This window comes from Lynx canadensis, chromosome C1 (genome assembly GCF_007474595.2).
Source record: "Lynx canadensis isolate LIC74 chromosome C1, mLynCan4.pri.v2, whole genome shotgun sequence".
Classification (NCBI taxonomy): domain Eukaryota; kingdom Metazoa; phylum Chordata; class Mammalia; order Carnivora; family Felidae; genus Lynx; species Lynx canadensis.
In genome coordinates, this window is record NC_044310.1 from 36094412 (window position 1) to 36121224 (window position 26813).

Sequence of the window (26813 nt, forward strand, 5' to 3'; positions counted from 1 at the left end):
AGCCATGTGTTAGCCAATTACAGAGTTCTCAAGTTTCTAGGAGCACTTGGACTTGTGGGATTTGGGTTTTGGAGAGGTATAAGGAGCCTGCAGACCATGCATCCTACTCTGTACCCTGTATTGCTTCAGACTGGGAAGCAGACCTCCTAAATGAGTTTATAGCAGCTCCTGCAAGGAGGGAAGCAGGGGTCAGATTTGAATACCTGCTAGTAGATGGAAGGAGGAATTTTTGAAGGCTGGGATCTCTCCAAATATGGCCATAATTCGATGGTATCAAAGAGATGGCACAGCTTTAGTTGTTGCTACCACCATCCACTGAGATGACTGTGTGAAGCTTATAGGATGAAATGTCAGGTCTTGCTCAAGTGACCAAGTGACTGGGATAGTACTGAGCAGCAGTCTGGTTTAACACAGTCTTTGCAATAGGCAACAGAGCATCAGCTCAGGGGGGCTTCTAGGTTTCCTCCCATCAGCTGAGAGTTAGCATGGCTGATTCTGTAAACATCCAATACTTTTGTCTTACTGGGATGAGGGAATTAAGACCTGTTCTTTATTTTCTAGGATCCTGGGGAAATGGCCAGAGCCTGTTGAAATGGAAAAATTAGCCGGTTCCTTGTTTTGTATCTCAGCTGAGTCATGGCATCTTTACCAGGATGTCTGACCTTTTTTTCCCCTGGCAGCTGTCACAGGTTTGCCAATTGAGATTATGTGTACCTTCATAAAAAGGCATGTGGCTTGGAAATATGATCTTTAGTGTTGGGGATTTTATTTTAAATTTTAAATAAAATCATGGCAAATGAAGTTAGAATCAATTATCTGTCCCTGCAGTGCCAAGAGATCTCCATTTTCATACACAAGAAGTTTAAACATAATGGTTTGATATATCTTTCATGTGCCAGGTATACAAGTATCCTCTTTTATTTTAATCCTTGTAACAAAGCATATTCATCCACTCGTTCATTTAACAAGTACATTTTGAGAGCCTGCCATGTGCCAGGCAGTGTTCTAGGAATTGAGGAATACAGCAGTAAGCAAAGCATACACAAGCCCCTGCCTGGCCTCCTAGAAATTAGATTCTTTTTTTTTTTTTTAATGTTTATTTATTTTTGAGACAGAGAAAGAACACAGGCAGGGGAAGGGCAGAGAGAGAGGGAGACACAGAATCTGAAGCAGGCTCCAGGCTCTGAGCTGTCAGCACAGAGCCTGACCCGGGGCTTGAACCCATGAACTGTGAGATCATGACCTGAGCCAAAGATAGATGCTTAACCGACTGAGTCACCCAGGCTCCCCTAGAAATTAGACTCTAATAGGAAGAGAGATAGGGGTGCCTGGGTGGCTCAGTCGGTTGAGCGTCAGACTTTAGCTCAGGTCATCTCTCAGTTGAGGAGTTTGAGCCCTGTGTCACGTTCTGTGCTGACAGCTCAGAGCCTGGAACCTGCTTCGGATTCTATGCCTCCCTCTGTCTCTGCCCCTCCCCCTTTCTGTATCTCAAAAATAAATAAATATTAAAAAAATTTTTTTTTATTTAATGGGAAGAGAGACAGCAAACAATATGTGCAAAATATATAGTATGTTAGATAGTGGTAAGTTCTGTTGAGAAAATACATTGTGAAAGGGAGATAGAGAGTTTGGGGAGGAGATTACATTTTAAATAGAATGACTCGGGGAAAATTCATTGAGAAGACTGCACTTGAGGAAAGACAGACGGAGGTGAGGGTTCAAGCCATGAGGCTATCTGAGCAAACATAGGCAAAGGAAATATCATTTGTAAAGGTTTGGCATACTCTAAGGAAAGGGAGGAGGCCCATGTATCTGGAATAGAGTGAGTAAAAGGGAGAGAGGAAATGGAGATCCAGACCACATAAAGTCTTGTAGGCTGCTATAAGAGCATTGACTTTTACTCTCAGTGAGACAGGGAGAATTTTAAGCAGAAGAGTAACTTTGATACTGCTTATATTAAAAAATTTAGGGGGTACCTGGGTGGCTCAGTCAGTTGAGCATCCAGCTTCGGCTCTGGTCTTGTCCTTGCGGTTCCTGAGTTCAAGCCCCACATCAGGCTCACTACTGTCAGCACAGAGCCTGCTTCAGATCCTGTGTTCCCCTCTCTCTGCCCCTTGTCTGCTTGTGCTCTCTCAAAATAAATAAAAAACATTATAAAAATTTTTTTTCTTAGAACTTTATTGAGGTATGATTGAAGCATAATAGATTATACATGTTTAAAGCATATAATTTGATGGGTTTTGATATGTGGATACATCTGTGAACCCATTATGACAGTCAAGATAACCTATCTATAAGTCCCCCAAATTTCCTCATGCCTCTTTATAATCCCTCCCTTGCCTCTGGACAGGCAACCATTAATCTGCTGTCACTGTAGATAGCATTTTCTTAAATTTTATATAAATGGAATCATTCAGTATGTACTCTTTTATGTCTGGCTTCTTTTTACTTTCAGCCTATTTTGTGATCTATCCACTGTGTGAATCAGTAGTTCATTCCTTTTTATTGCTGAGTAGTTGTCTACTATATGGGTGTATTATGATTTATCATTCATGTCAGTGGATATTTGAGGTAGTTTCTAGGTTTGGCTGCCACAAATAATAAACAGCATATAGTTTGGTCCCGCTATTTTGTCCAATCTGACAGTGTATGTATATTACACTTATACTTTATGTGGTTATTGGTATAATTGGCTTAAGTCTATTATCTTGCTATTTGTTTTCTTTTTGGTCCTGCTGTACTTGTTTTTTCCTTTCTCCTTTTTCTGCCTTTTTTTGGATTGAGTATATTTTATGATTTCATTTTATTTTCTTCGTTGTCTTATTAACTATACTTTTTTTGGTAGTTGCATTAGTGTTTAGATATAAAATTTTGACTTGTCGCAGTTTACCTTCAAGTAGTATATCACTTCACATTTAATGTAAGAGCCTCACAATGGTACACTTCCATTCTTCCCTCCCAGCCTGTGTGCTGTGGCTGTCCCACATTTTATATCTACATATGTATGTAAAGCCCACAGTAAATTATATTTCCTTTAAAACTCAATTATCCTGTAAAGAGATATGTTTTTTTTTTTTTTAATTTTTTTTCAACGTTTTTATTTTATTTTTGGGACAGAGAGAGACAGAGCATGAACGGGGGAGGGGCAGAGAGAGAGGGAGACACAGAATCCGAAACAGGCTCCAGGCTCTGAGCCATCAGCCCAGAGCCCGACGCGGGGCTCGAACTCACGGACCGCGAGATCGTGACCTGGCTGAGATCGTGACCTGGCTGAAGTCGGACGCTTAACCGACTGCGCCACCCAGGCGCCCCCTGTAAAGAGATATTAAAAATAAAAACAAGTGATTTATATTGACCCACATATTCGCAATTTCTGGTGCTTTTCTTTCCTTTGTGTAGATCCAGATTTCTATCTGGTGTCATGTCCTTCTCCCTGAAGGCCTTTCTTTAATATTTATCATAGTACAGGTCTGTTGGTAATGAATTAGTTCTTCTTTTGTATGTGTAAAAAAGTCTTTATTTTGACTACCTTTTTGAGAGATATTTTTGCTTGGTATTAAATTCTGGGTTCAGTACTTTAAGATGTTTCTTTACCGTCTTCTGGCTTGCATCTTTTTCTAATGAGAAATCTGTTGTCATTGTTATTTTTGTGCTTCTGTGTATTACATAATTTTTCTATGTGGTGCTATTAAGATTTTATCACTGGTTCTAAGTAATTTGATTATGATGTACACTGGTTACTCATGTTTCTATTTTTTTTAAGTTTATTTATTTATTTATGAGAGAATGAGCACAGGAGGGACAGAGAGGAAGAGAGAGAATCCCAAGTAGGCTCCATGCTGTCAGTGTGGAGCCTGATGTGGGGCTCAATCCCACAAACCAGGAGATCATGACCTGACCCAAAATCAAGAGTTGGACACTTAACTGACTGAGCCACCCAGGCGCCCCCCCTCATGCTTCTTGTGCTTGGGGTTCATTGAGCTTCTTGGATCTGTGAGTTTATAATTATCATCAAATTTAGAAATTATTCAGCAGTTATTTCTTCAAATATTTTTTATGTCCCTCCCTCCCTTTTAGAGACTCTAATTACTCATCTAGTCTTCTTAAAGTTGTCCCACTGCTCACTTTTGCTCTTTCCATTTTTAAAAATTCTCTTTCCTCTGTTTCATTTTGCATAGTTTCTCTTGCTATGCTTACATTCACTAATCTTTTCTTTTGCAGTGCTTCGTCTCTGTTAGTGCCATCCAGTTTAATTTTCATCTGAGACTCTTAATCTCTAGAAGTTTTTTTGTGTGTTTTGTAAATGTCATCTATAATCTCTCCTTTACATGTTCATACCTTCCTATACCTTATTGAAAATATGAAATATATTTATAATAACAGTTTTAATATTCTGTTAATTCTATCATCTGTGTCATTTCTGGGTCTATTGATTTCCCCCTTAATTATGGGTCATATTTTCCTGCTTTTTTCCATGTCTAGTAATTTTTTATTATATATACAACCATGAATTTTAGCTTATATGCTGAACATATTCCTTTTTTTTTTTTTTTTTTTTTTTTTAATTCCATTTAGTTACCATACAATGTAATAATAGTCTCGGGTATACAATTGAATGATTTCAATGTTTCCATACAATGCCTGGTACTCATTACAACAAGTGCTCTCCTTAATCCCCATCACATATTTAACCCATCCCCCCACCCACCTCTTCTCTGGTAACCATCAGTTCTCTATAGTTAAAAATCTGTTTCTTGGTTTTCTTCTCTTTTTTTTCTTTTTCCATGTTCGTTTGTTTTGTTTCTTAAATTCCACACATGAGTAAAATCATATGATATTTGTCTGATTTATTTTGCTTGGTATAATACTCTGTAGCTCCATCCACATCATTAGAAATGGCAAGATTTCATTCTTTTTTATGGCTGAGTAATATTCCATTGTGTATATATACACTCACACATATACACCATCAGTCAATGGACATTTGGGCTCTTTCCTTAATTTGGCTGTTGATGATGATGCTATTAACATTGGGGTGCATATATCTCTTTGAATTAATATTTTTGTGTCCTTTGGGTAAATACCTAGTAGTGCAATTGCTGGATTATAGAGTAGTTCTATTTTTTAACCTTCTGGGGAATCTCTATACTGTTTTTGAGTGGCTACACCAGTCTGCATTCCCACCAACAGTGTGAGAAAATTCCCCTTTCTCTGCATCCTCATCAATACCTGCTGTTTCTTGTGTTATTAATTTTAGCTGTTCTGACTGGTTTGAGGTGATATCTTACTGTAGTTTTGATTTGTATTAATTTGATGATGAGTGATGTTGAGCATCTTTTCATATGTCTGTTAGCCATCTGGATGTCTTCTTTGGAAAAAATGTCTGTTCATGTCTTCTGCCCATTTTTTAACTGGATTATTTTTTGGGGAGGGTGTTGAGTTTTATAACTTCTTTATATATTTTGGATACTAACCGTTTATCAGGTATGTCATTTTTTATTGCTTTCCATATTTTTGAGCCTTGTTCTGGGACACAGTTAAGTTACTTGGAAATAGTTTGATCTTTTTAAGGATTGCTTTTAAGCTTTGTTAGGTAAGACCAGAGTAACATTTGGGACTAATATTTTCTTGCTGCTGTACCATGAATTACCAGGTTTTCTCCTTCTGCCTGGTAGGAACACAAACTATTCCTAACCCTATGTATACACTGAGGAATTTTCACCTCCTTCTCTTGGGTAGTTTTTTCAATTCAGGGACACTGACAGGCCCTGTGCAGGTCACGTCCTCCCTGCACTGTTGCTGGGAGGTCTTTTCAGATAGTAACCTCAGGTAATCTCTTCTCTTAGCGATCACTATCCTGAATTACTACTTGTCCAATGTCTGAAAATTGTTTTTTTTTTAATTCAGCTTATTAGTTATATAAGGTGAGAGGGTAAATATATTATTTGTTATTCCATCATGATTGGAAGTGGAAGTCTTTTCTGATTTATATTTTAAAGGGTGTTTTGTTAAGAATAGATGACAAGGGAACAAGAGTGGAAACACGAATACCAGTGAGGAAGCTATTTTACTTAATTCAAATAAAAGATGATGGTAGCTTGGTCCAAGGTGGTAATGGTGAAAGAAGTAAGAAATGATCAGAATTTGGATATATTTTGATGTTAAGGCCTTCAAAATTTATGATGGGTTGATATATAAAAGAAAGAGAAAAGTCCAGAATGACACATAAGGTTTATATTATCTTCATTTTATATTTTAGAACACCAGAGCATGAGAATTTATGAGGCTTGTTCAAGGTCAAACAGCCAATCTCAAACTCAGATCTTCTAATTGCAAAGTCCTGTGTCTCTTTCTAGTGTACCACAGTGACACTAAGACTGTGAATAGGATAAGCCACAAGTGCTAAGGGGGTGCGAGGAAGAGAAACATTTTTCTGCTTGAAAGAATAAAGGAAAATTCACATAAAACCTAATCTGAGCTCATACTTTCTAAAAATTGGGTAAAACTGAGTAAGTCAAGGAGGGAAGGGTAACTGTTGAGGGAATAGTGACCTGAAGTACAGAAGTCTCTGAGATATCTTCCTACTCAGGATTCCTTTGATCTGGGTAAGCTTTTCAATGGTCAGTATAATTTCATATGTACATTCTGTAAAATGTCTCATGTTCAGAACTTGAAGGGTCTAGAGTTTATTTTCTTGAGAATATTTAGATCTTACTTGCCCTTAGAACAAGAGATTGAATAAGCATAGGTATGATTCTTTTTAAGAAAACCCAAAATACAAAACCTTACCTAAGATCCTTAATTTAAAAAAAAAAAAAATCTTTTTGTTTAAATGCTTATTCGTTTTTGACAGACAGAGAAAGAGAAACAGAGCATGAGTGGGGAAGAAGCAGAGAAAGAGGGGAGACATAGAATCCAAAGCAGGCTCCAGGCCCTGGGCTGTCAGCACAGAGCGTGATGTGGGGCTTGAACCCACAAACCAAGAGATCTTGATCTGAGCCAAAGTTGGACACCTAACTGACTGAGCCACCCAGGTGCTCCCCAAAAAAAAATTCTTAAAAAAAATTTTTTTTAGGTTTATTTAGTTTGAGAAGGAGCACGTGCATGTGTGCACAAGTGTGCACGTGAGCTAGGGGGAGAGGTGGGCAGAGAGAGGGAGGGAATCCTAAGCAAGCTCTGCTCCCTCAGTGCAGAGCTGGATGTGGGGCTCGATCTCACAACCATGAGATCATGACCTGAGCTGAAGTCAAGAGTTGGATGCTTAACTGACTGAACCACCCAGGTGCCCCCCAAAATTCTTTACAGTAGGGTTAATTTGAATGACTGTGGTAAGGAGTCCAAATTATATTCCACGTATGATGGGAAGCCATTGGGGTTTTAAAACAAGGAATTCACATAATTTCATCTATGGTTTTTAAAATATTACTATGGCTGAGGTGAAGAATAGACTGGTAGGGGCAGGGGAATGAGTAAGAAGAACAAAAGTGGAAGGAAAATCATTTAGAAATCTTTTATAGAGTTTGGGACACCTGGGTGGCTCAGTCAGTTAAGCATCCGACTTCAGCTTAGGTCACAATCTCACAGTTTGTGAGTTCAAGCCCTGCATCAGACCCTTTGCTGACAGCTCAGAGCCTGCTTCGGATTCTGTGTCTACCTCTCCCTCTGTTCCTCCCTCCCTCCCTCGCTCCCCCCACTCTCAAAAATAAATAAACATTAAAAAATTTTAAAAAAATATCTTATAGACTTTAACTGAAGTAGTGGTAGTATTGGAAATAGAATGGCTTGGACACAGGATATATTTTTAGGGTATAATTCCACAGAACTTGCTGGTTGTTTTGGATGTGGGTGTGAAGAAAAGAGAATAAGCAACGATTCATAGGTTTTTGCCTAAGCATCTGGAGGAATGGTGGTTCCATACAATGAGATAAATGAGATAGTACAATGTAGGGAGGAGTAGCAGATTTTAGAAATTCAAGAGCTCTGTTGTGGAAGTGTGAGTTTGAGATGCCTTTTAAGGCATCCAGTTGGAGATGTCAAATAGGCACTTGAATATATGAGTCTTGCACTCACAGGAGAGAGCACAGAGTCAGCAATAAAATGCTGGGTATCATCAACATCAAAGATTTAAAACTGGAAAACTGGAAAAAAATCATTTAGGGAGTGTGTATAGGGAGAGAAAAAAGATATTTCACATCTGAGCCTCAGTACTAAATTATTTAGAGGTCAGGAAGAGAAGGAACAAGTAAAGGAGAATAAAATATGAGCAGCTAGTGAGAGGAAGAAAACCAGGAAATCATCAGGTCCCAGAAACTAAACAAAGAAAAGTATCTCAGGAAGAGTTACACATATTAGGTTGAACAAAAGAAGCCAAACACACACAAAAATACATGGTGTACAATTCTAATTATAGGAGATCCAGTAAAACAAAATTAATAACATGGTGATAGAAGAAAGTAGTTGAGGGACGAGGGGGTTGACTGGAAAAGGGTCACATGGGAATTTCTGGGGTAATAGAATATTTCCGTCTTTTGTTTCAGATGTTATATGGATGTATATAATTGTCTCATTGAACAGAACACTTAAGATCTATATATTTTCTTGAATGCAAATTATATCCCAATTTTTTTTTTTTAAAGAGGGAGTTGAAACTGCAAATGATGTTGAGAGGTTACATGAAATGAGGGTCAGAATCACTGGTGATTTTGATAACAGTGGTTTTAATGGCAAAGATGGGGATGACTGTTTAGAATGGACTAACAATAGGAAATGAAGGTGTGAAAGTGACAAGTACAGAATTACCTACATGGACTCTTTCCTAAACAGGGGAGGAAAGAACTGCACAAGTCAGGGAAGTCTGTGAAAGATTTTCTTTTTATTTTCTTTCTTTAAAAAAAATTTTTTTTAATGTTTATTTATTTTTGAGACAGAGAAAGAGCCTGAGTGGGGAGGGGCAGAGAGAGAGAGGAATACAGAATCCAGAGCAGGCTCCAGGCTCTAAGCTGTCAGCACAGAGCCTGATGCGGGGCTCGAACCCATGAACCGTGAGATCATGACATCAGCCGAAATTGGACGCTTAACCGACTGAGCCACCCAGGCACCCCTCTTTTTATTTTCTTGAGATTGAAGAAATGACAGCATGTTTTTATGATGATGAGAATGGTTCAGTAGGAAGTAGAAATTCATGGCATAGGAGAGGGAGGGCAGTGGAGGTGCAGACTTCTTAAGGAGGAGATTCAAGGAGTTGCCTTCAATAGGAGTATGGTCTTCCTTCTGCTGTTGTAGATAAGAAATGAGTATATGGGTACAAATTTAGGTTGGTGGATTTGTAGAGCAGGAATATGAAATATTTTTGTGGTTTTTTTTAATCTTTATTTATTTTTGAGAGAGAACGTGTGAGCAAGGGAGGAGCAGAGAGAGAGGAGACACAGAATCTGAAGCAGGCTCCAGGCTCTGAGCTGTCAGCACAGAGCCTGACGCAGGGCTCAAACTCACAAACCGTGAGATCATGACCTGAGCCGAAGTTGGACACTCAACTGACTGAGCCACCCAGGAGCCCCTTGTGTTGTTTCTTTTTACACCCAGTTGGATAAAAAGCAAAGTCAGCATATGAGGATGAGATTTGGGGAAGGAGTACTAGAGGTTTGGAGAGAAGGTGCAAATTAGTTGTCTTGGAGAGAGAGAGAGAGAGAGAGAGAGAGAGAGAGAGAGAAGAACGCACATTGCCTAGGTGACTGTAGTATGGTTGATGAGACCCACTTGATATTTATCATAAATATAAAGAGACAGTAGCCAGCATGATTTTGGATTTTTCTTTAGTCCTCTTCAGCTGCCTGAGTGCGGTTGTAAAATAGATGGAAAGCTGGGTTTGAAAGTGTTCGGATTTCACCAGGACTGTGGTGTCGTGTGTGTGTGTGTGTTGGGCCAAGTTTTAATTAGAACTAGAATTTAAAGTGATTTTTGAACAAAGAAGTTGAGAATATAGGGAGTTTGCTGACGACAGAATGAGTTCATGGGAGGCACAGTGTAAGCTTTTTTGTTGGAAGATCAGAGAATAGAGGGAGACTGTGTCAAATTGAGAAAGCGAAGCTTGGAGATATGATGGTGACTGAGATAATGAGGGCTGTAAGACATGATTAGATTCGTCCTCATGGTTTCTTAGGAAAGAGTATTTATTATTTCTAATCATAATTGCATTCTTGAGATTGATCTCAATCCTTTCAGTAGTTTCTCCTCACATTTCCAATAGTTTTTTATGACCGTCTACCAGTCCTACAGAGTCTGGCTGTGACCTACCCCCATAGCCTTTATAAGCTATTCCTTTTCCTGTCATTCTCCCCTCCTGTCACCCACTTTACTATTTCTTGAACATTCTACCCCTTCCCTCCACTCCTCTATCTTTGTCTTTCTTCAAGCAGTACGCCAGTTTGAGGACAGAAACTTTCTCTTGTTTCTTGTTGCTTCCCTAGCATCTAGAACACTGTCTGGTGCAAAGTAGGTATTTGGTAAATATTTGGATGAATATAAATGGCAAGCTTCCCAAATTGCCTTTCAAATAAATTTATGTACAGTTTTCATTGGCAGGTACAGCATAAGGTTTCATTGGCAGGTACAGCATAAGGTGGCTTTTCATCATGCTTTGTTTTTCTCCCAACTACAAGAAAAAGCCTCAGGCATTAACATGTAATGGAAAGAGTTTTTAGAAGGAACCCAGGCCTGTTCTAAAATTTATGGTGAAATGAAAGTATTACTTCATTCAGTGATTAAGCAGTTTTTAAGAAATAAATTTCACAGGTTAAGTTAATGGTTTTATTTTTATGGCAAGAACATTAATTTCTATGAGATATGAGAATGTGACTTGTATTTTTTGTTTTCTAAATCAAATTTACCATGACCATTCTTCTTTAGAAACTATTTAAGACATGGTTGTTACCTTTAGAGGAGCTCCTTGTGTTTTCTTGGGAAGCAAAATCTAAACATTGGAAAAGTGCAGTAGTAATACAAAAGTCAAGACGGTGACAAATTATTATAAGGTGGAACACAATGAATTATGAAATCTTTCTGGGGCAAACAAGATTTGCTGACCTGGTTCAGTTGAAAGTGGTATACTGCTCAGCTCATGTAATGGTGTCACCCTTTTGTTCTTCAATAGCCATTTAAGTTCCTTGAGCCCAAGGTGGGCCCCTGTTATAACTGACATTTGTGTTTTCATTGCAGTTGTCGGACAAGTAACCGTAAGAGTTTGATTGTGACCTCTAGCACATCACCTACACTACCACGGCCACACTCACCACTCCATGGCCACACAGGTGAGTGCTTGAAGGTTAAGAAAGGTGGAATGATAAAAAGGACAGGCAGAATGAAACGAGTGGTCAGTGACGCCTAATTTCTTTCCTACTTCTCACTTTGTGTAGTTCAGCACATCACATTGTCATTTCATGTGGCTGACTGAGGCATACAGAATTCATGGGCATGCTTTCTATGGGAGAATGTGTTCAGTCTGTTTTTGACTTAGGTGTTTCTTGCCTAAACCTGCCACCTTTTCTTTTGGTCTTGTACATATCTTGGGGCCAGGTATGTATCCTGGGTTCATGGCCTCTGTTCTGGTATACTGAGAATGTGTTACGATTCTAGTCATCTGGAGCCATGTGAAGAGGGCTTCATTAACATTTTGTCCTACCATGGCCAAGGGGAAGTCCTCACAAAGATGGTTTTCTGCTTCATGGAACTCCTGATAACTTTCTCTCTGTTAGAATAGGATTCAACAGGGGCACCTGAGTGGCTCAGTCGGCTAAGTGTCTGACTTTGGCTCAGATCATGATCTCATGGATTGTGAGTTTGAGCCCTGTGTCGGGCTCTGTGCTGACAGCTCAGAGCCTGGAACCTGCTTTGGATTCTGTATCTCCCTCGTTGTCTGCCCCTCCCCTGCTTATGCTCACTCTCTCTCTCTCTCAAAAATAGACATTAAAAATTTTTTTAAATAAACTCATAAAAAATAGAAAAGGAGTCAACAAAAGTGAGAGGAATATTTATGTTGGTATTGATTTCACATACTGAAATTGAAGCAAATGATCTCATGTATTCAGACTCTCCTCCTTTTGGAACGTGAGCTCCTCTAGCCAGTATGAGGACTGATTTATTTACCTATGACTGAGGAATATAAAAAAATTATAAGGCAGAAGACTTCATTTGAGTTAGACATATATTTTAGCCTAGACATGTATTTTTGCATCCCAGGGGAGCGTTTGCTAAAGGGGTTGCTGCATGGTTAAACACTGTTCGTTGCTACATTATTTACAGTGGAAATTCCAGACCTAGGGGTAATGGAAATGGAGCAGGCTTGAAACCGTGGGAAGCCACTTAGAGCTTGCTGCCTGGGTTTGGTAAGCCATGGGCCTTGTCAGTCTTTGGGCAATAAAAGAGTACCAAAGCGGGACACCTGGGTGGTTCAGCGGTTAAGTATCTCTCTGACTTCGGCTCAGGTCATGATTTCACAGTTTGTGAGTTCAAGCCCTCACTGCTGTGAGCACAGAGCCTGATTCAGATCCTCTGTCCCCCTCTGTCTGCCCCTCCCCTCTGTCTGCCCTTCCCCCGCTTGTGCTCTTTCAAAAATAGAAATAAACAAATGAACTATTGGGACCTCATAAAAATAAATAGCTTCTGCACAGCGAAGGAAACAATCAGCAAAACTAAAAGGCAACCAACAGAATGGGAGAAGATATCTGTAAATGACATATCAGGTAAAGGGTTAGTATCCAAAATCTATAAAGCACTTACCAAACTCAACACCCAAAAAACAAATAATCCAGTGAAAAAAATGGGCAAAAGACATGAATAGACACTTTCCCAAAGAAGACATCCAGATAGCTAACAGACACATGAAAAGATGCTCAACATCACTCATCATCAGGGAAATACAAATTAAAACCACAATGAAATACCACCTCACACCAGTCAGAATGGCTAAAATTGACAACTCAGGGAGCAACAGATGTTGGCAAGGATGCAGAGAAAGAGAATCCCTTTTGCACTGCTGGTGGGAATGCAAACTGGTACAGCCACCCTGGAAAAGGAGTATGGAGGTTCCTCAAAAAATTAAGAATAGAACTACCTTATGACCCAGCAATTGTACTGCTAGGTATTTATCCAAGAGATACAGGTGTGCTGTTTCAAAGGGGGACATGCACCCCAATGTTTATAGCAGCACTATCGACAATAGACAAAGTATGGAAAGAACCCAAATGTCCATTGACAGCTGAATGGATGAAGATGTGGTGAATATATATACAATGGAGTATTACTCGGCAATCAAAAAGAATGAAATCTTGTCATTTGTAACTCTGTGGATGGAACTAGAGGGTATTATGCTAAGTGAAACTAGTCAGAGAAAAACAAATACCATATGACTTCATTCATACGAGGAATTTAAGATACAAAACAGATGAACATAAGGGAAGCAAAAATAATACAAAAACAAGGAGGGGGACAAAACATAAGAGACTCTTACAGAGAACAAATTGAGGGTTGCTGGAGGGGTTAGGAGTGGGGAGATGGGCTAAATGGACAAGGGGCATTAAGGAAGACACTTGTTGGGATGAGCACTGGGTGTTATACATAGGAAATGAATCACTGGAATCTACTCCTGAAATCATTATTGCACTGTATGCTAACTAACTTGGATATTTAAAAAAAAAAAAAAAAAAAGGCTTAAAGGATTCACAAATTGAAATGAAATGAAATTTTCCTGGAAAATATTTTAAGTGTTTGTAAATTGTCCACAGAGCATAGGGCAATATTTCAAGTAAGGACGTATGTTTAGGAATTGAAAGAGAATTAAAAAAAAAATAGCATAAAAGTACAGATTACAATAGAAAAAAAATAGAAATAAACATTAAAAAAACAAACAAAAACCACAGCAGTGAAACAGCTCGTCATCAAGCCAGATAAGACAGACCTGTTTCACTTGGGTTTGTCTCTTTTCTCACAGTTTACTGTGTCTTTGGAGGAAGGAAAATGAGGGTGCATGTGGAGTAGTTGTCTAAGTACAATGAGAGTCTTGTGGTTCTGAAATTGATTTTTGTCCTTGGGACAAAGGTCTCACTTTACTGGGCTCAAATCCAGCTGTTCAGTGTGCTCATGGCCCTTCTCCAGAAATCAATAAAACTCTCAAACACTAACTCTCATATTAGAAGACACCACAAGAGCACAGGGGGGACCAGGGAATTGGAGGCATACTGAGCCTGTAAAGTAAAGCTCTCATTGTGTTTAGGTATGTTCCCCCTCAAATTGACTGGGTTATGTGCACTCTACACTGGAACTTTGTAAAAACAGCATATATCTCTGACCTGGCCTTTTCATCTATAGAAATAAATTTAGCTTGTATAGACCTTATACATTATTTCATAACTATAATGTGAATTCTGCGCATGTTACTAGTGTCTGCTCCTCTCTGAGATGATTGTCTCTTTATTTAGATTCCTGGCAGTTAGAGTTCAGGACTAAATCTTCCCTATTGAAGTGGCTTTGATTGAGAACATCATCTGCTCTTTTCAGCCTGCCTAGGGCTGTAGACTCTAGCTTTGAGTTAATACATGTAACATAGTTTGTACTCCATAAATGTGACCTGTCATCATCATCATCTCTCCCCAGATCACTGTAGAAAATCCAGGTGGGCCTCAGACCCAGGGAAGAATTGACTTAAAAGCCCAATTCATGGCTGTAGACTCTCTACTTACCTAGATATTGAGAAAAGCAGCACTGATTGTTCCATGCAAATCAAACTTCACATTAGATTATATTCTCCAGTCTTAATACATCGTGATATTTGGGTCCACAAGATGTCCTAAGACCCTTCAACTTTAATTTTAAGTCTGGAATCTGTTGAGTAATGTGAGGCCTGTTGACTTGAAAGTAGGTCTATTTATTCCATACAGTTCAATTTATTATTAAATACTATGTGTAAGTAGATTATAACTACTACAAGGTCAGTTTAGTAGGTACTTAGTAATTCTGGAAATAGAACCTTCCTAGTTCGTTGTTGTTGTTGTTGTTTTTTAATTAATAAACTTTGTTTTTTAGAGCAGTTTCTGGGCTTACAGCAAAATTGAGCAGAAAACACAGAGAGTTCCCATATACCCTGTCCCATAGCATATAGCTTCCCCCACTATCAATATCCTGCACCAGAGTGGTATATTTGTTAAAATCGATTAACCTACACTGGCACATCATTATCCCTCAAACTCCATAATTTACATTAGAGTTCACTCTTGGTGTTGTACATGACATGTATCTGTCATTGTATTATCACAGAGAATAGTTTCACTGATGTAAAAACTCCCTGTGCTCTGCCTTTTCATCCCTCCCTACCTCCAACCCCTGGCATCCACTAATCTTTTCACTGTTGCCATAGTTTTGCTTCTTCCAGAATGTCATATAGTTGGAATAATATAGTATGAGACCTTTTCAGATTGGCTCATTTTACTTAGTAATATGCATTTTAAGAGTCCTTCATGTCTTACCATGCCTTGATAGCTCATTTCTTTTTAGCACTGAGTAATAATATTCCATTGTCCAATGTACCACAGTTTATTAACCCGTTCACCTACTGAAGGATATCTTGGTGGCTTCCAAATTTGGCAATTATGAATAAAGTTGTTATAAACATCTGTGTGCAGAGTTTTTGTGGACATAAGTTTTCAGTTCATTTGGATAAATACCAAGGAGCTTGATTGCTGGAACATGTGGTTAAGGGTATGTTTAATTTTGTAAGAAACTGCCAAACTATCTTCCAAAGTGTCTGTACTATCTTGCGTTCCCACCAGCAGTGAGTTAGAGTTCCTGTTGCTCCACATCTTCACCAACATTTGATGTTATCAGTGTTTTGGACTTAGGCTATTCTAATAGGTTTGTAGTGGTATCTCGTTTCAATTTGCATATCCCTAATGGCATATGATGTTGAACATCTTTTTATGTTTATTTTGAGAGAGAGAGAACTAGTGAGCGCCTGCACAAGCAGGGGAGGGGCAGAGAGACAGGGAGAGACAGAATCCCAAGCACACTCCACATTGTTAGTGCAGAGCCTGACGCGGGGCTCAGTCTCTTGATTGGTGAGATCATGACCTGAGCCGATATCAAGAGTCGGACATTTAACCAACTCAGCCACCCAGGTGCCCCTGAACATCTTTTCATATGCTTACTTGTCATCTTCTTTGGTGACGTGTCTGTTCACATTTTTTGCTTGTTTTTTAATCAGGTTGTTTTCTTATCATTGATTTAAGTGTTCTTTGTATTATTTTGGATCACAGTCTTTTATCAGAGGCCTTTTGCAAACATGTTCTCCTAGTCTTTGGCTTGTTGCCTTATTCTTTTTTGCATAGCAGAAGTTTTTAATTTTAATTTTAATGAAAACCCAACTTAATTGTTTCTTTCATGGATCATGCCTTCGGTGTTGTGCCTAAAATGTCATTGCCATAGCCAGGGTCATCAAGGTTTAGGTCTGTGATACATTTGAGTTTTTATGAAGGTCTATATCTTTTTTTTTTTTTTTTTTTTGCTTGTGCATGTCCACTTGTTCCAGCACTATTTGTTGAAAAGATTGTGTTTTTTTTTAAATTTGTTTTGTTTTGTTGCTTTTGCTCTTTTGTCAAAGATCAGTTTACTGTATTTATGTGGTTTTGTTTCTGCCTGTCTGTTCTGTGTCTATATTGTTCCATTAATCTGTCTTTCCTTTATCCAGTACCACACAGTCTTGATTACCACAGCTTTATAGTAAGTCTTGAAGTTGGATAGCATTAGTTCTCCAACTTTGTTCTTTTTCTTCAATATTGAGTTGGCTATTTTTGGGTCTTTTGCTTCTCTATATAAACTTTAGAATCAGTTTCTCAACGTCCACAAAATAATTTGCTGGGATTTTGATTGGAATTGTGTTGAATCCATAGATCAAGTTGGGAAGAGCTGACATCTTGACAATATTGAGTCCCCCTATCTATGAATATGGAATCCCTCTCCATTTATGCAGTTCTTCTTTGATATCAAACATCAGAACTTTGTAGTTTTCCTCATTTAGATCTTACACATATTTTGTTGGATTTATAACTAAGTATTTCATTTTTGGGGAGTGGTAATGTGAATGGCAATAGGCTTTTAATTTATATTTCCACATGTTCATTGAGAGTATATAGTAAAGTGTTGACTTTTGTACATTAACCTTGTGTCCTGAATTTTTGCTGTAATAGCCTATTAGTTCTAGGATGTTTTCTGATTTTTTTTCAGATTTTCTCTATAGGCTATCATGTCTTCTGTGAACAAAGACAGTTTTATTTCTCCCTTCTCAATCTGTATACTTTTTATTTCCTTATCTTGCTGCATTAGCTAGGACTTCCACTGCAATGTTGAAAAGCAGTGGTGAGAAGGTACCACATGGTGGGAGAGTTTCAAGTTTCTCACCATTAAGTATGATGATAACTGTAGGTTTTTTGTAAGTGTTCTTTATCAAATTGATGAACTTTTCCTTCTATTCCTAATTTGCTGAGTTTTTAAAATCATGAATGGGTTTTGGATTTTATCAAATACTTTTTTTGCATCTGTTAATATGATCATTTTTAAAATTTAAATGTTTTATTTATTGGGGCGCCTGGGTGGCGCAATCGGTTAAGCGTCCGACTTCAGCCAGGTCACGATCTCGCGGTCCGTGAGTTCGAGCCCCGCGTCAGGCTCTGGGCTGATGGCTCGGAGCCTGGAGCCTGTTTCCGATTCTGTGTCTCCCTCTCTCTCTGCCCCTCCCCCGTTCATGCTCTGTCTCTCTCTGTCCCAAAAATAAAAAAAATAAAACGTTGAAAAAAAAAATTTAAATGTTTTATTTATTTTTGAGAGAGCACAAGCTGGGGAGGGGCAGAGAGAGAGGGGGACAGAAGATCAAAGTAGGCTCTGCACTGAGAACAGTGAGCCTGATGCAGGGCTCAAACTCATGAATTGTGAGATCATGACCTGAGCTGAAGTCAGATGCTCAACTGACTAAGCCACCCAGGGGCCCCAATATGCTCATTTGATTTTGCTTCTTTAGCTTGTTGGTTTGATGGATTACACTGATTAATTTTCAAATGTTGAACCAGCCTTGCATACCTGGGATAGATCCCCCCTTGTTATGGTGTATAATTTCTTTTATGCATTGTTGGCTTTCATTTGCTAATATTTTGGGGGGGGATTTTACATCTTTCATGAGAGAGATTGGTCTTTAGTTTTTGTCTTGTAATGTCTTTGCCTGGTTTTGGTATTAGGATAATTGTGGCTCATAGAGTAAGTTAAGTCCCCTCTGCTTCTGTCTTCTGGAGGAGATTGTGGAGTGCTGTTATAATTTCTTACTAAGTGTTTGATTGAGTACATCTGGGCCTGGTATTTTCTGTTTTGGAAGGTTATTAATTATTGATTACTTTCTTTAATAGAAGCCTATTCGGATTGCCTGTTTGTTGCCAGAGCTTTGGTAGATTTTGATTTTTAAGGAATTGGTCTATTTAATCTAGGTTATCATATTTATGGACACAGGGCTGTTCACAGCATCGCTCTATTATCCTTTTAATGTCCATGGACTCTGTATTGATGTCTCTTGTTTAATTTTTCTTTAAAAAAATTTTTTTTTAAATGTTTATTACTTTTGAGAGAGAGAGAGAGACAGAGACAGAGACAGAGAGCAAGCAGGGAAGGGGCAGAGAGAGAGGTAGACACAGAATCAGAAGCAAGCTCCAGGGGCCAGCACAGAGCCCGATGTGGGGCTCAAACTCACAGACCACAAGATTGTGACCTGAGCTGAAGTTGGCCCCTTAACCGACTAAACCATCCAGGTGCCCCTAATTTCTAATATTAGTGATTTCTGTCTTCTCTCTCTTTTTCTTAGCCTAGCTAGAGGTTTATCCATTTTGTTGGTCTTCTCAAAGAACCAGCTTTTAGTTTTGTTGATTTTTCTCTGTTGACTTCCTGTTTTCAATTTCATTGACCTCTTCTCAAGTATTTATTATTTCATCAGCTTACTTTAAACTTAATCTAGTTTCTTAAGGTGTAGGCTTAGATGATTAATTTTAGATCTTCTTTTCTAATATATGCATTTAAGGCTATGAATTTCTCTCAAAGCTGTGTTTCATTGCATCTCACAAATTTTGGTAAGCTGTATTTTCATTTTCATTTAGTTGAAAATGTTTATCTTGAGATTTCTTCTCTGACTCATGTGTTATTTTGAAGTGTGTTTTTTTGTTTTTTTTTTTGTTTTAATTTTTTTTTTTCAACGTTTATTTATTTTTGGGACAGAGAGAGACAGAGCATGAACGGGGGAGGGGCAGAGAGAGAGGGAGACACAGAATCGGAAACAGGCTCCAGGCTCTGAGCCATCAGCCCAGAGCCCGCGAACTCACGGACCACGAGATCGTGACCTGGCTGAAGTCGGACGCTTAACCGACTGCGCCACCCAGGCGCCCCTGAAGTGTGTTTTTAATCTCCAAGTATTTTGCCATTTTCCACTTATCTTCTGTTATTGATTACTAGTTTGCTTCCATTGTGATCTAAAAGTAGACATTGTATGATTTCTGTTCTTTTAAATTTGTTAAGATGTGCTTTATGGTCCAGAATGTGGTCTATCTTTGTGAATGCTCCATGTGATCCTGAGAAGGATGTGTGTTCTGCTGTCATTGGATTAAGTAGTCTATACATGTCAGTTATGTCCAGTTGATTGGTGGTGCTGTAGAATTCAACTGTGTCCTTACGGATTCTCTGCCTGTGTATGTAGACATGAAACTGGTGAGTCATGGAATATACTGTGTAAATTTTTGGAATAAGATTAACAGGTCAGTGGGCATGTATGTTTATATGATGTTTGTTAAATATCATCTAATTTTCAATGAGTGTACTGGGATTTAGAGTATGACTTCCTTGAGACTTTGGAGCAAGTCCCAGGATTCATTGCTCTTTACTCCGTAACACTTGCAGGCTCATCACTCCATCTTCCTTGAATCCACTAGGGCTAATTTCATCATCCCTTATTCCTATTTATATCTGTCACTACAGGAATCCCCTGGCACCCTCCTTTCCTGTATGCTACATTCTTAATTCCTATAAATTCCAGAATATTCCCTGTTTTGCCCCTTTTTCTCAACCCTCTGACTCTTGAAACCCTTCCAATGTACCTTCTGGAATTTATTATCAGCAAAATCTCCTATATGCTCAATCTTGTTCTTTAAAAAAAATTTTTTTAATGTTTATTTATTTTGGTGGGGGGGCACACTGAGAGTCCAAAACAGGCTCCCAGCTCTGAGCTATCAGCACAGAGCCTGACATGGGGCTCGAACCCAGGAGCCAGGAGATCACGACCTGAGCCAAAGTCAGATGCTTAACTGACTGAGCCACCCAGGTGCCCCTGCTCAATCTTGTTCTAGTGGAATCCTGTGGGAAAGGGAAAGGTTAGAATAAGATTGTCCTACAACCCTCTCAAGTGTTAGCTTTTACCTCTCCCATGGCCTTATAGCATTGGGCCTGAAAGGAAGAGAAGATGTCCTTATCTTTTCATTATTCTCTCTCTCTTTTTCTTAATGCCCCCAAACTTTTAATCTTATACCATTAAATTGTATCACTACCCATCAATGCACCTGTAGTTATCTTAGCTCTTGACTCACTATTACTCTTCAGTTCTAACTCCTGTTATTCTTGATGGTTTGAATACATTCGCTGATTTTTCAGTTCTTAGGACTTTTGGTTGTTTGAACTCTTGTTTTCTAGTGAGCTTCTTCTCCATAGTACCTCAGTTACTTGGACTGTTTTAAACTAATTTTAGTTTTATTCTTCCTACTGCTCTCTAAGCACTACCTCTAATCTTTCTACCTTGTGTCATCTAGAAACCTCATCCCCCCAAAAATCAGCATTTGATTCCAGGATCTCCAATCCTTGGGAATTTAAGTTTGGGATGCCTTCTAGACACTGATGGGGATGATTCGGTGGTATTAAGATGGAGAGTACCTTGGGGCGCCTGGGTGGCACAGTCGGTTAAGCGTCCGACTTCAGCCAGGTCACGATCTCGCGGTCCGGGAGTTCGAGCCCCGCGTCGGGCTCTGGGCTGATGGCTCAGAGCCTGGAGCCTGTTTCCGATTCTGTGTCTCCCTCTCTCTCTGCCCCTCCCCCGTTCATGCTCTGTCTCTCTCTGTCCCAAAAATAAATAAACGTTGAAAAAAAAAATTAAAAAAAAAAAAGATGGAGAGTACCTGGAAGAGAACATAAGGAGCCAGCAAAATACCTACCCCACCTCTATGTCCAGTGATATAAAGGGATGTGTGACAGCCAACAGTTCTTATTTGAGAGAGCTGCAGGGGAAGCTGTGTGTCTTCATGGGGGCAGTCAAGTTTTCACCTAATTAAATATGTTAAGGGCTTTACTAAATATATGTCCAGGGTGTTTGGGAGTACAAAAGTAAGGATACTCTGGCAGTTGCAGAACCAGTGAGGAGACCATTGCCATTGTCAAGATGGAAGGGAGTGTTAGAAATGGAGAAAATATATGAATATGAGAAAATTTTATGAGATTAAATAAGTAGGAATTAGAGTTAGTTATCTCTAGATTTCCTGGTTGAGTGATTAATGAGTAATGATACCCTTAACTTAAATAAGGAGTACTGAAGAGTAGATGAAAGAGAAGGAAAAAGAAGATCCCAGAAACAAATGTATACATATATGGACACTTGATTTATGGTGAAAGTAACACTGGGCCGATTGTATACCATATGGAGACACTGAAAAATTTAACCCTCTTTTTTTTATTGTTTATTTTTGAGAGAGAGAGAGAGAGAGAGACAGAGTGCGAGCACAAGGGAAACAGGATCCAGAGCAGGGTCTCTGCTGATAATAGAGAGCCCTATGTGGGGCTCAAACCTATGATTGGTGAGATCATGATCTGAGCTGAAGTCAGATGCTGACTGAGCTATCCAGGTGCCCCAGATTTAACTCTTTCTTCACAGAAATCAATTCAGGTGAATTTTAGATTTTTTTTTTTCCTCAGTTTCATTAAGGTATAACTGATAAATACAATTGTAAGCTATTTAAAGTATACAACATGATTTGATATACATTAAATTGTAGGTTTAAATGGTGAAAGTCAAAACACTAAACTTTTAGAAAGTGTGCAGGAGAATATCTTAAAAGAGCATAAAGGGAATATTTTTTAAGAACATAAAGGAGAAGGATAATACATTTGACTACCTTAAAATTAAGACTTTGTAGCCATCAGAAAATATTGTGGGGGCACTTGGGTGGCTCAGTCAGAGTCAGTATCTGACTCTTGGTTTCAGCTCATGTCATGGTCTCACAGTTCATGAGTTGGAGTCCCATATAGGGCTCTATACTGTGTGTGGGGTCTGCTTGGGATATTCTCTCTCTCTCTCTCTCTCTCTCTCTCTCTCTCTCTCTCTCTCTCTTTCTCTCTCTCTCTCTCTCTCTCTCTCTGCCCCTCCTTTGCTCTCTCTTTCTCTCTCAAAATAAATAAACTTAAAAAAAAGAAGATGGTGATACAGTGAAAAAGCAAGCCACAAAGTGGAAGAAGATGTTATGATGCTTAAAACTGACAAAGGGCTTGCCTTCAGAACTTTTAAGAGAATTCCAGCAAATCAATAAAATAAAAAATAGTATGACTGAAAAACAGCTAAGAGACTTGAACAGGAATTAGTTAACAAAAGCAATACAAATGGCCAATAAATACATGAAAAGATACTTTAATCTCTTTAGTAATCATGGAAATGCAAAATAAAATTGCAATGAGACTCCATTATGTGGCCACCAAAAATGGCTTAAAGTGACAAAACCAAGTGTAGATAAGTATATGAAACAATGGTAATCCTACAACACTACTGGTGGAAATCTAAATTGGTAGAACCATTTTATAAAAACAGTTTGGCATTTTTTTCATATAAAGTTTTTTTTTTATTAAATTTTTTTTTTAACGTTTATTTATTTTTGAGACAGAGAGAGACAGAGCATGAACGGGGGAGGGTCAGAGAGAGAGGGAGACAGAATCTGAAACAGGCTCCGGGCTCTGAGCAGTCAGCACAGAGCCCGACGCGGGGCTCGAACTCACGGACCGTGAGATCGTGACCTGAGCCGAAGTCGGACGCTTAACCTACTGAGCCACCCAGGCGCCCCACTAAACACATTTTAAATATAAATATCATGTATTTCCTGATTAGTATCGGGTAAGTATCTAAGCTACCTATCCCAAATCCTAGTCTCAGAAAAAGGTCAGAGACAATTACAAGCAAGGTGCTTCATATTATCACGTCCATTTTTAAAACAGTGAGATCCTTTAGAACAATCCCTTTAAGTCTTTATTTTTATCAGAGATTTCCTTTGGTCCTTTTGTTGGCAGTCCACTTATGTCTGCACCCTTGCAGTCTGCTTTGCCTTTGTTTTTATCATGGGATTTTAGAAGAGCTTTTCTAGGCCACATGCGACTAACAAAGGGGGAAAGCAGAGGGCATATGTATGGCACCAGGAATTCTTTGTAGATCCAGAGCAGAACCATGACGCAGCAAGGGATGCACACCATCCTCCCAGGCTGGAGTTCCCACACCGCGACCACCAGGTCCATGTGGAAAATCAGGCATCGGGTGCATGTAGCCCTTTGAATTCATATTTTTGTATTCTTTGTATAAATACCTAGCAGTGCAGTTACCAGATTGTAGGATAGTTCCATTTTTTTAAGTTTTTATTTAAATTCCAGTTAGTTAACATACAGTGTCATGGTAGTTTCAGATGTACAGTACAGTGATTCAGCACTTCTGTACAACACCTGGTGTTCATCACAAGTGCACTCCTTACACCCCATCATGTTTGTAACCCATCCCCACAACCATCTCCATTCTAACATCTTAATTTTCTCTCAAACCAAGACCAATTCAAATATTGATTTTATTCTGTTACAACCATCATATTAGTAATTTTGACTTTTTAAGGTAAAATGAATGTTGCAGAAGTAGAGAAAACCTAGGAAAAGTAGCACAAACTTTTTAGGCCATGGCATCTGGTGGTATAATAAACAATTTCTCTGGTCTTTATCTCAGGTTCCTGGTACAGAGCTTCTAGAAACCTTGGAACATCCTGAATGATAGGAGTGTCTTTGTTAGCTAATGGGGCAGTTCAAGGTGGCCCTTTAGGTAGCTTCAAGATGGAGGCTTGGTCACCGGGAAGGAAGACCAATTGCATGTTTAGAAATTTAGAACTTTGGGCCATCCTGGGGAGGGAATTGGAGCCGGAGATTTAGTTCAGTTGTGCAGCCAATGATTTAATCAATTATATCTGTTTAGTGAGACCACAATAAAAACTATAGATAGCAAGCTCAGAGTAGAACATTCTGGTTGGTGAACAATTTATGTGCCAGGAGGGCAACACACCCTGATTACATAAGGAGAGGGCACAGGAGCTCTGCATTCCTTCCCTGACCTTGCTCATGTGCATCCTTTATAATAAAACTGTAATAGTAAATATAACGCTTTCTGAGTTCTATGACTTGTTTTAGTGAATTATTGAATGTGGAGGGGGGAGCTGTAGAAACCTCTGAATTTATAGTCAATATGTCCACAGTACAGGTGGCTTTGCCACCTTCCTTCCCTGAAGATTTATAGTTGGTGTAGGAAGTGAGGCAGGCTTGAGGACCTTGCCCTATCTGTCAGATCTGCACTAACTCTGTGTGGTTAAATTTCAGTACACCCAGTTAGTGTCAGAATAGTATCTTTGAAAAGTCTATTGGAGCCTGGCCAGTTGGAAGGAATGCTTATTACAATGTTTATTATTTTGTCAGCTTTCAGATACTGGGAATCCATTATTATTTCCTTTTGAACTACAGAATTTTCTTGCGAGACATTACCATCACAGACACAGGCAAGGGGTTTTGGCTGTGTCCTGGCAACTACCCCACAACTTGCAAACCATTTCCTTACTTTGTTGGCCATATCTGATATTAAAGTGTTGATTTGTGAACCAGCTCTAAAAAGTTGTAATGAACAAATGCATAAATCTTAAAAACTGATAAATTAACAAGTATTTACCTTATTGACACAGGAATAAAGATGAACTATACAGTGCCTTTAGTTATGACAGATGCCATCAAGGATTTAGAAATAGGCCAACAGAGGAGAAACAGAGGACATATTCAGTTTAAGACTTAGAAAAAGCCAGGATGCCTGGGTGGCTCAATCGGTTGAGCATCTGACTCTTGATTTTGGCTCATGGTGTGTGAGATATTGGGCTCACAACATGTCGGGCTCTGCACTGACAGCACAGAGTCTGCTTGGGATTCTCTCTCTCCCCCTCTCTCTCTGCCCCTCATCCTCTAGTGCTCTCTCGCTGTCTTAAAAAAAAGAGAGAGAGAGAGAAAGCCTTTAATAAACTAATTCTGGGTGAATATATTCTGACTTTGTTATGGTCATATGGAGGCCCTAATCACCTTTCATTTGAGTTATTTGAAGAAACCCCTAACTCCTTTTTTCTTTCTACTCAGTTCATTCTAAATTTTGAATTTGGACATTTTCTTCCTAATGTATCACTTAGTACTTGTCATTCTACTACCTAGAATTTTTGAATAGCAACATTCTCCAAAGTGGTTCTCTAAAGACAATCCATTTGGGCATGAGGGGAAAATAATAAAACTTCTACTTATTTTTTACAATGAAAATTGAGAATTAAATCAGGTTTTACCAGTACTAATATGGATTGACAATGGTACTACCCACATTAAACCCTGTGTCACAAAGTGTACATAATATGCCATGAACAGAGTTGAGCCCCTCTATACCCTCAGTCATCATTTCCCTTGATCATATTGTAACATATTGCAGCTTACAGGCGCATTCCTCCCCCCCCCCCCCAGTTTTTGCTATTACTTAAGTCTCTGTTTTTAATTCCAGTATAGTTGACATACAGTATTATATTAGTTTCACCTATACAATATGACTCAACAATTCTATCCATTACTCAATGCTCATCAGAATAAGTGTACTCTTAATCCCTTCACCTATTTCACCCATCTCCATCCCCGACCCTGGCAACCACCTGTTCTCTTACAGATGCATTTTCACAAAACTTTGTAATACAATATGGAGGGAACCTTTGAATTGGTTTGTGTAAGAAGGAAATTTACTGGTTGTCTTGTGGCAAATTAAAAGAATGTTCAAACTAAATGTTGTAGCAGTTTTCTTTTACAAAATGTCAAGTGCTCCACATTTGGTGAACTTTCCTGTGCTAACAAGTGGTTTTGAGTAGTATGCTGCCTAGGAATTGGGGATGGAGGGTAGGCAACAGTGGCAGATATTCTTAGTCTATCCCTTCAAGGTGAAGGTGACATGTAACAGTGAGTGAAAAAGTAGCTGCGTTTTGAAAGAAATTTGTGCCATGGAAAGAGTATTTTGAAAAATGAATTTTTGGATGTGTTCCCATCTGTATGTTATTTTGTTGACAAACTGATGCCACCTATTAAAACAGGTAAATCTACCTCATAAAAACATTGGAAATAACGTGTTTCTCCTCTTCCAAATGAAAGGTTTAATAGATTTTGAACCTATTTGTTAAAAATATAATAACATAAATGTTTCTATTCATCTTCAAGAGAAACTCTTGTTACCACAAGAAGATAGAAATTTACCATCCTTTGGGTGGAATTGAAAAACAAGTATCACGATCTAATAAATAGAGCCAGTAATGGACTTCTTCCATTGGGAGCTATGTATCTTTGTGACATTTATTTTTCATCTATAATAAAACCAACTCACAAAATAAGTTTAAAACTAAATTGCAAAAAGACTT

General features: G+C 38.8%; 2 protein-coding genes across 9 annotated transcripts in view; one reads left to right on the forward strand and one right to left on the reverse strand.

Annotated features, from left to right (window-relative positions):
• The window catches only part of MAST2 (microtubule associated serine/threonine kinase 2), a 225052-nt gene that overhangs the window by 156117 nt on the left and 42122 nt on the right, over nt 1–26813 (forward strand). For all 8 annotated transcript variants that reach the window (XM_030323924.1, XM_030323925.1, XM_030323927.1 and 5 more), the window contains one exon: nt 11215–11306. In XM_030323924.1, the coding sequence (XP_030179784.1) occupies nt 11215–11306 (92 nt within the window). The remainder of the gene's footprint in view (nt 1–11214; nt 11307–26813) is intronic.
• LOC115519996 (UPF0729 protein C18orf32 homolog) lies at nt 23291–23562 on the reverse strand. The gene has a single exon (XM_032594295.1). The coding sequence runs from the start codon at nt 23560–23562 to the stop codon at nt 23320–23322; it is 243 nt and encodes an 80-aa protein (XP_032450186.1). The 3' UTR covers nt 23291–23319.

Coding starts and splice junctions, on each gene's coding strand:
- LOC115519996 (XM_032594295.1), bottom strand. CDS start 23,562: ATGGTGTGCATCCCTTGCTGCGTCATGGTTCTGCTCTGGATCTACAAA.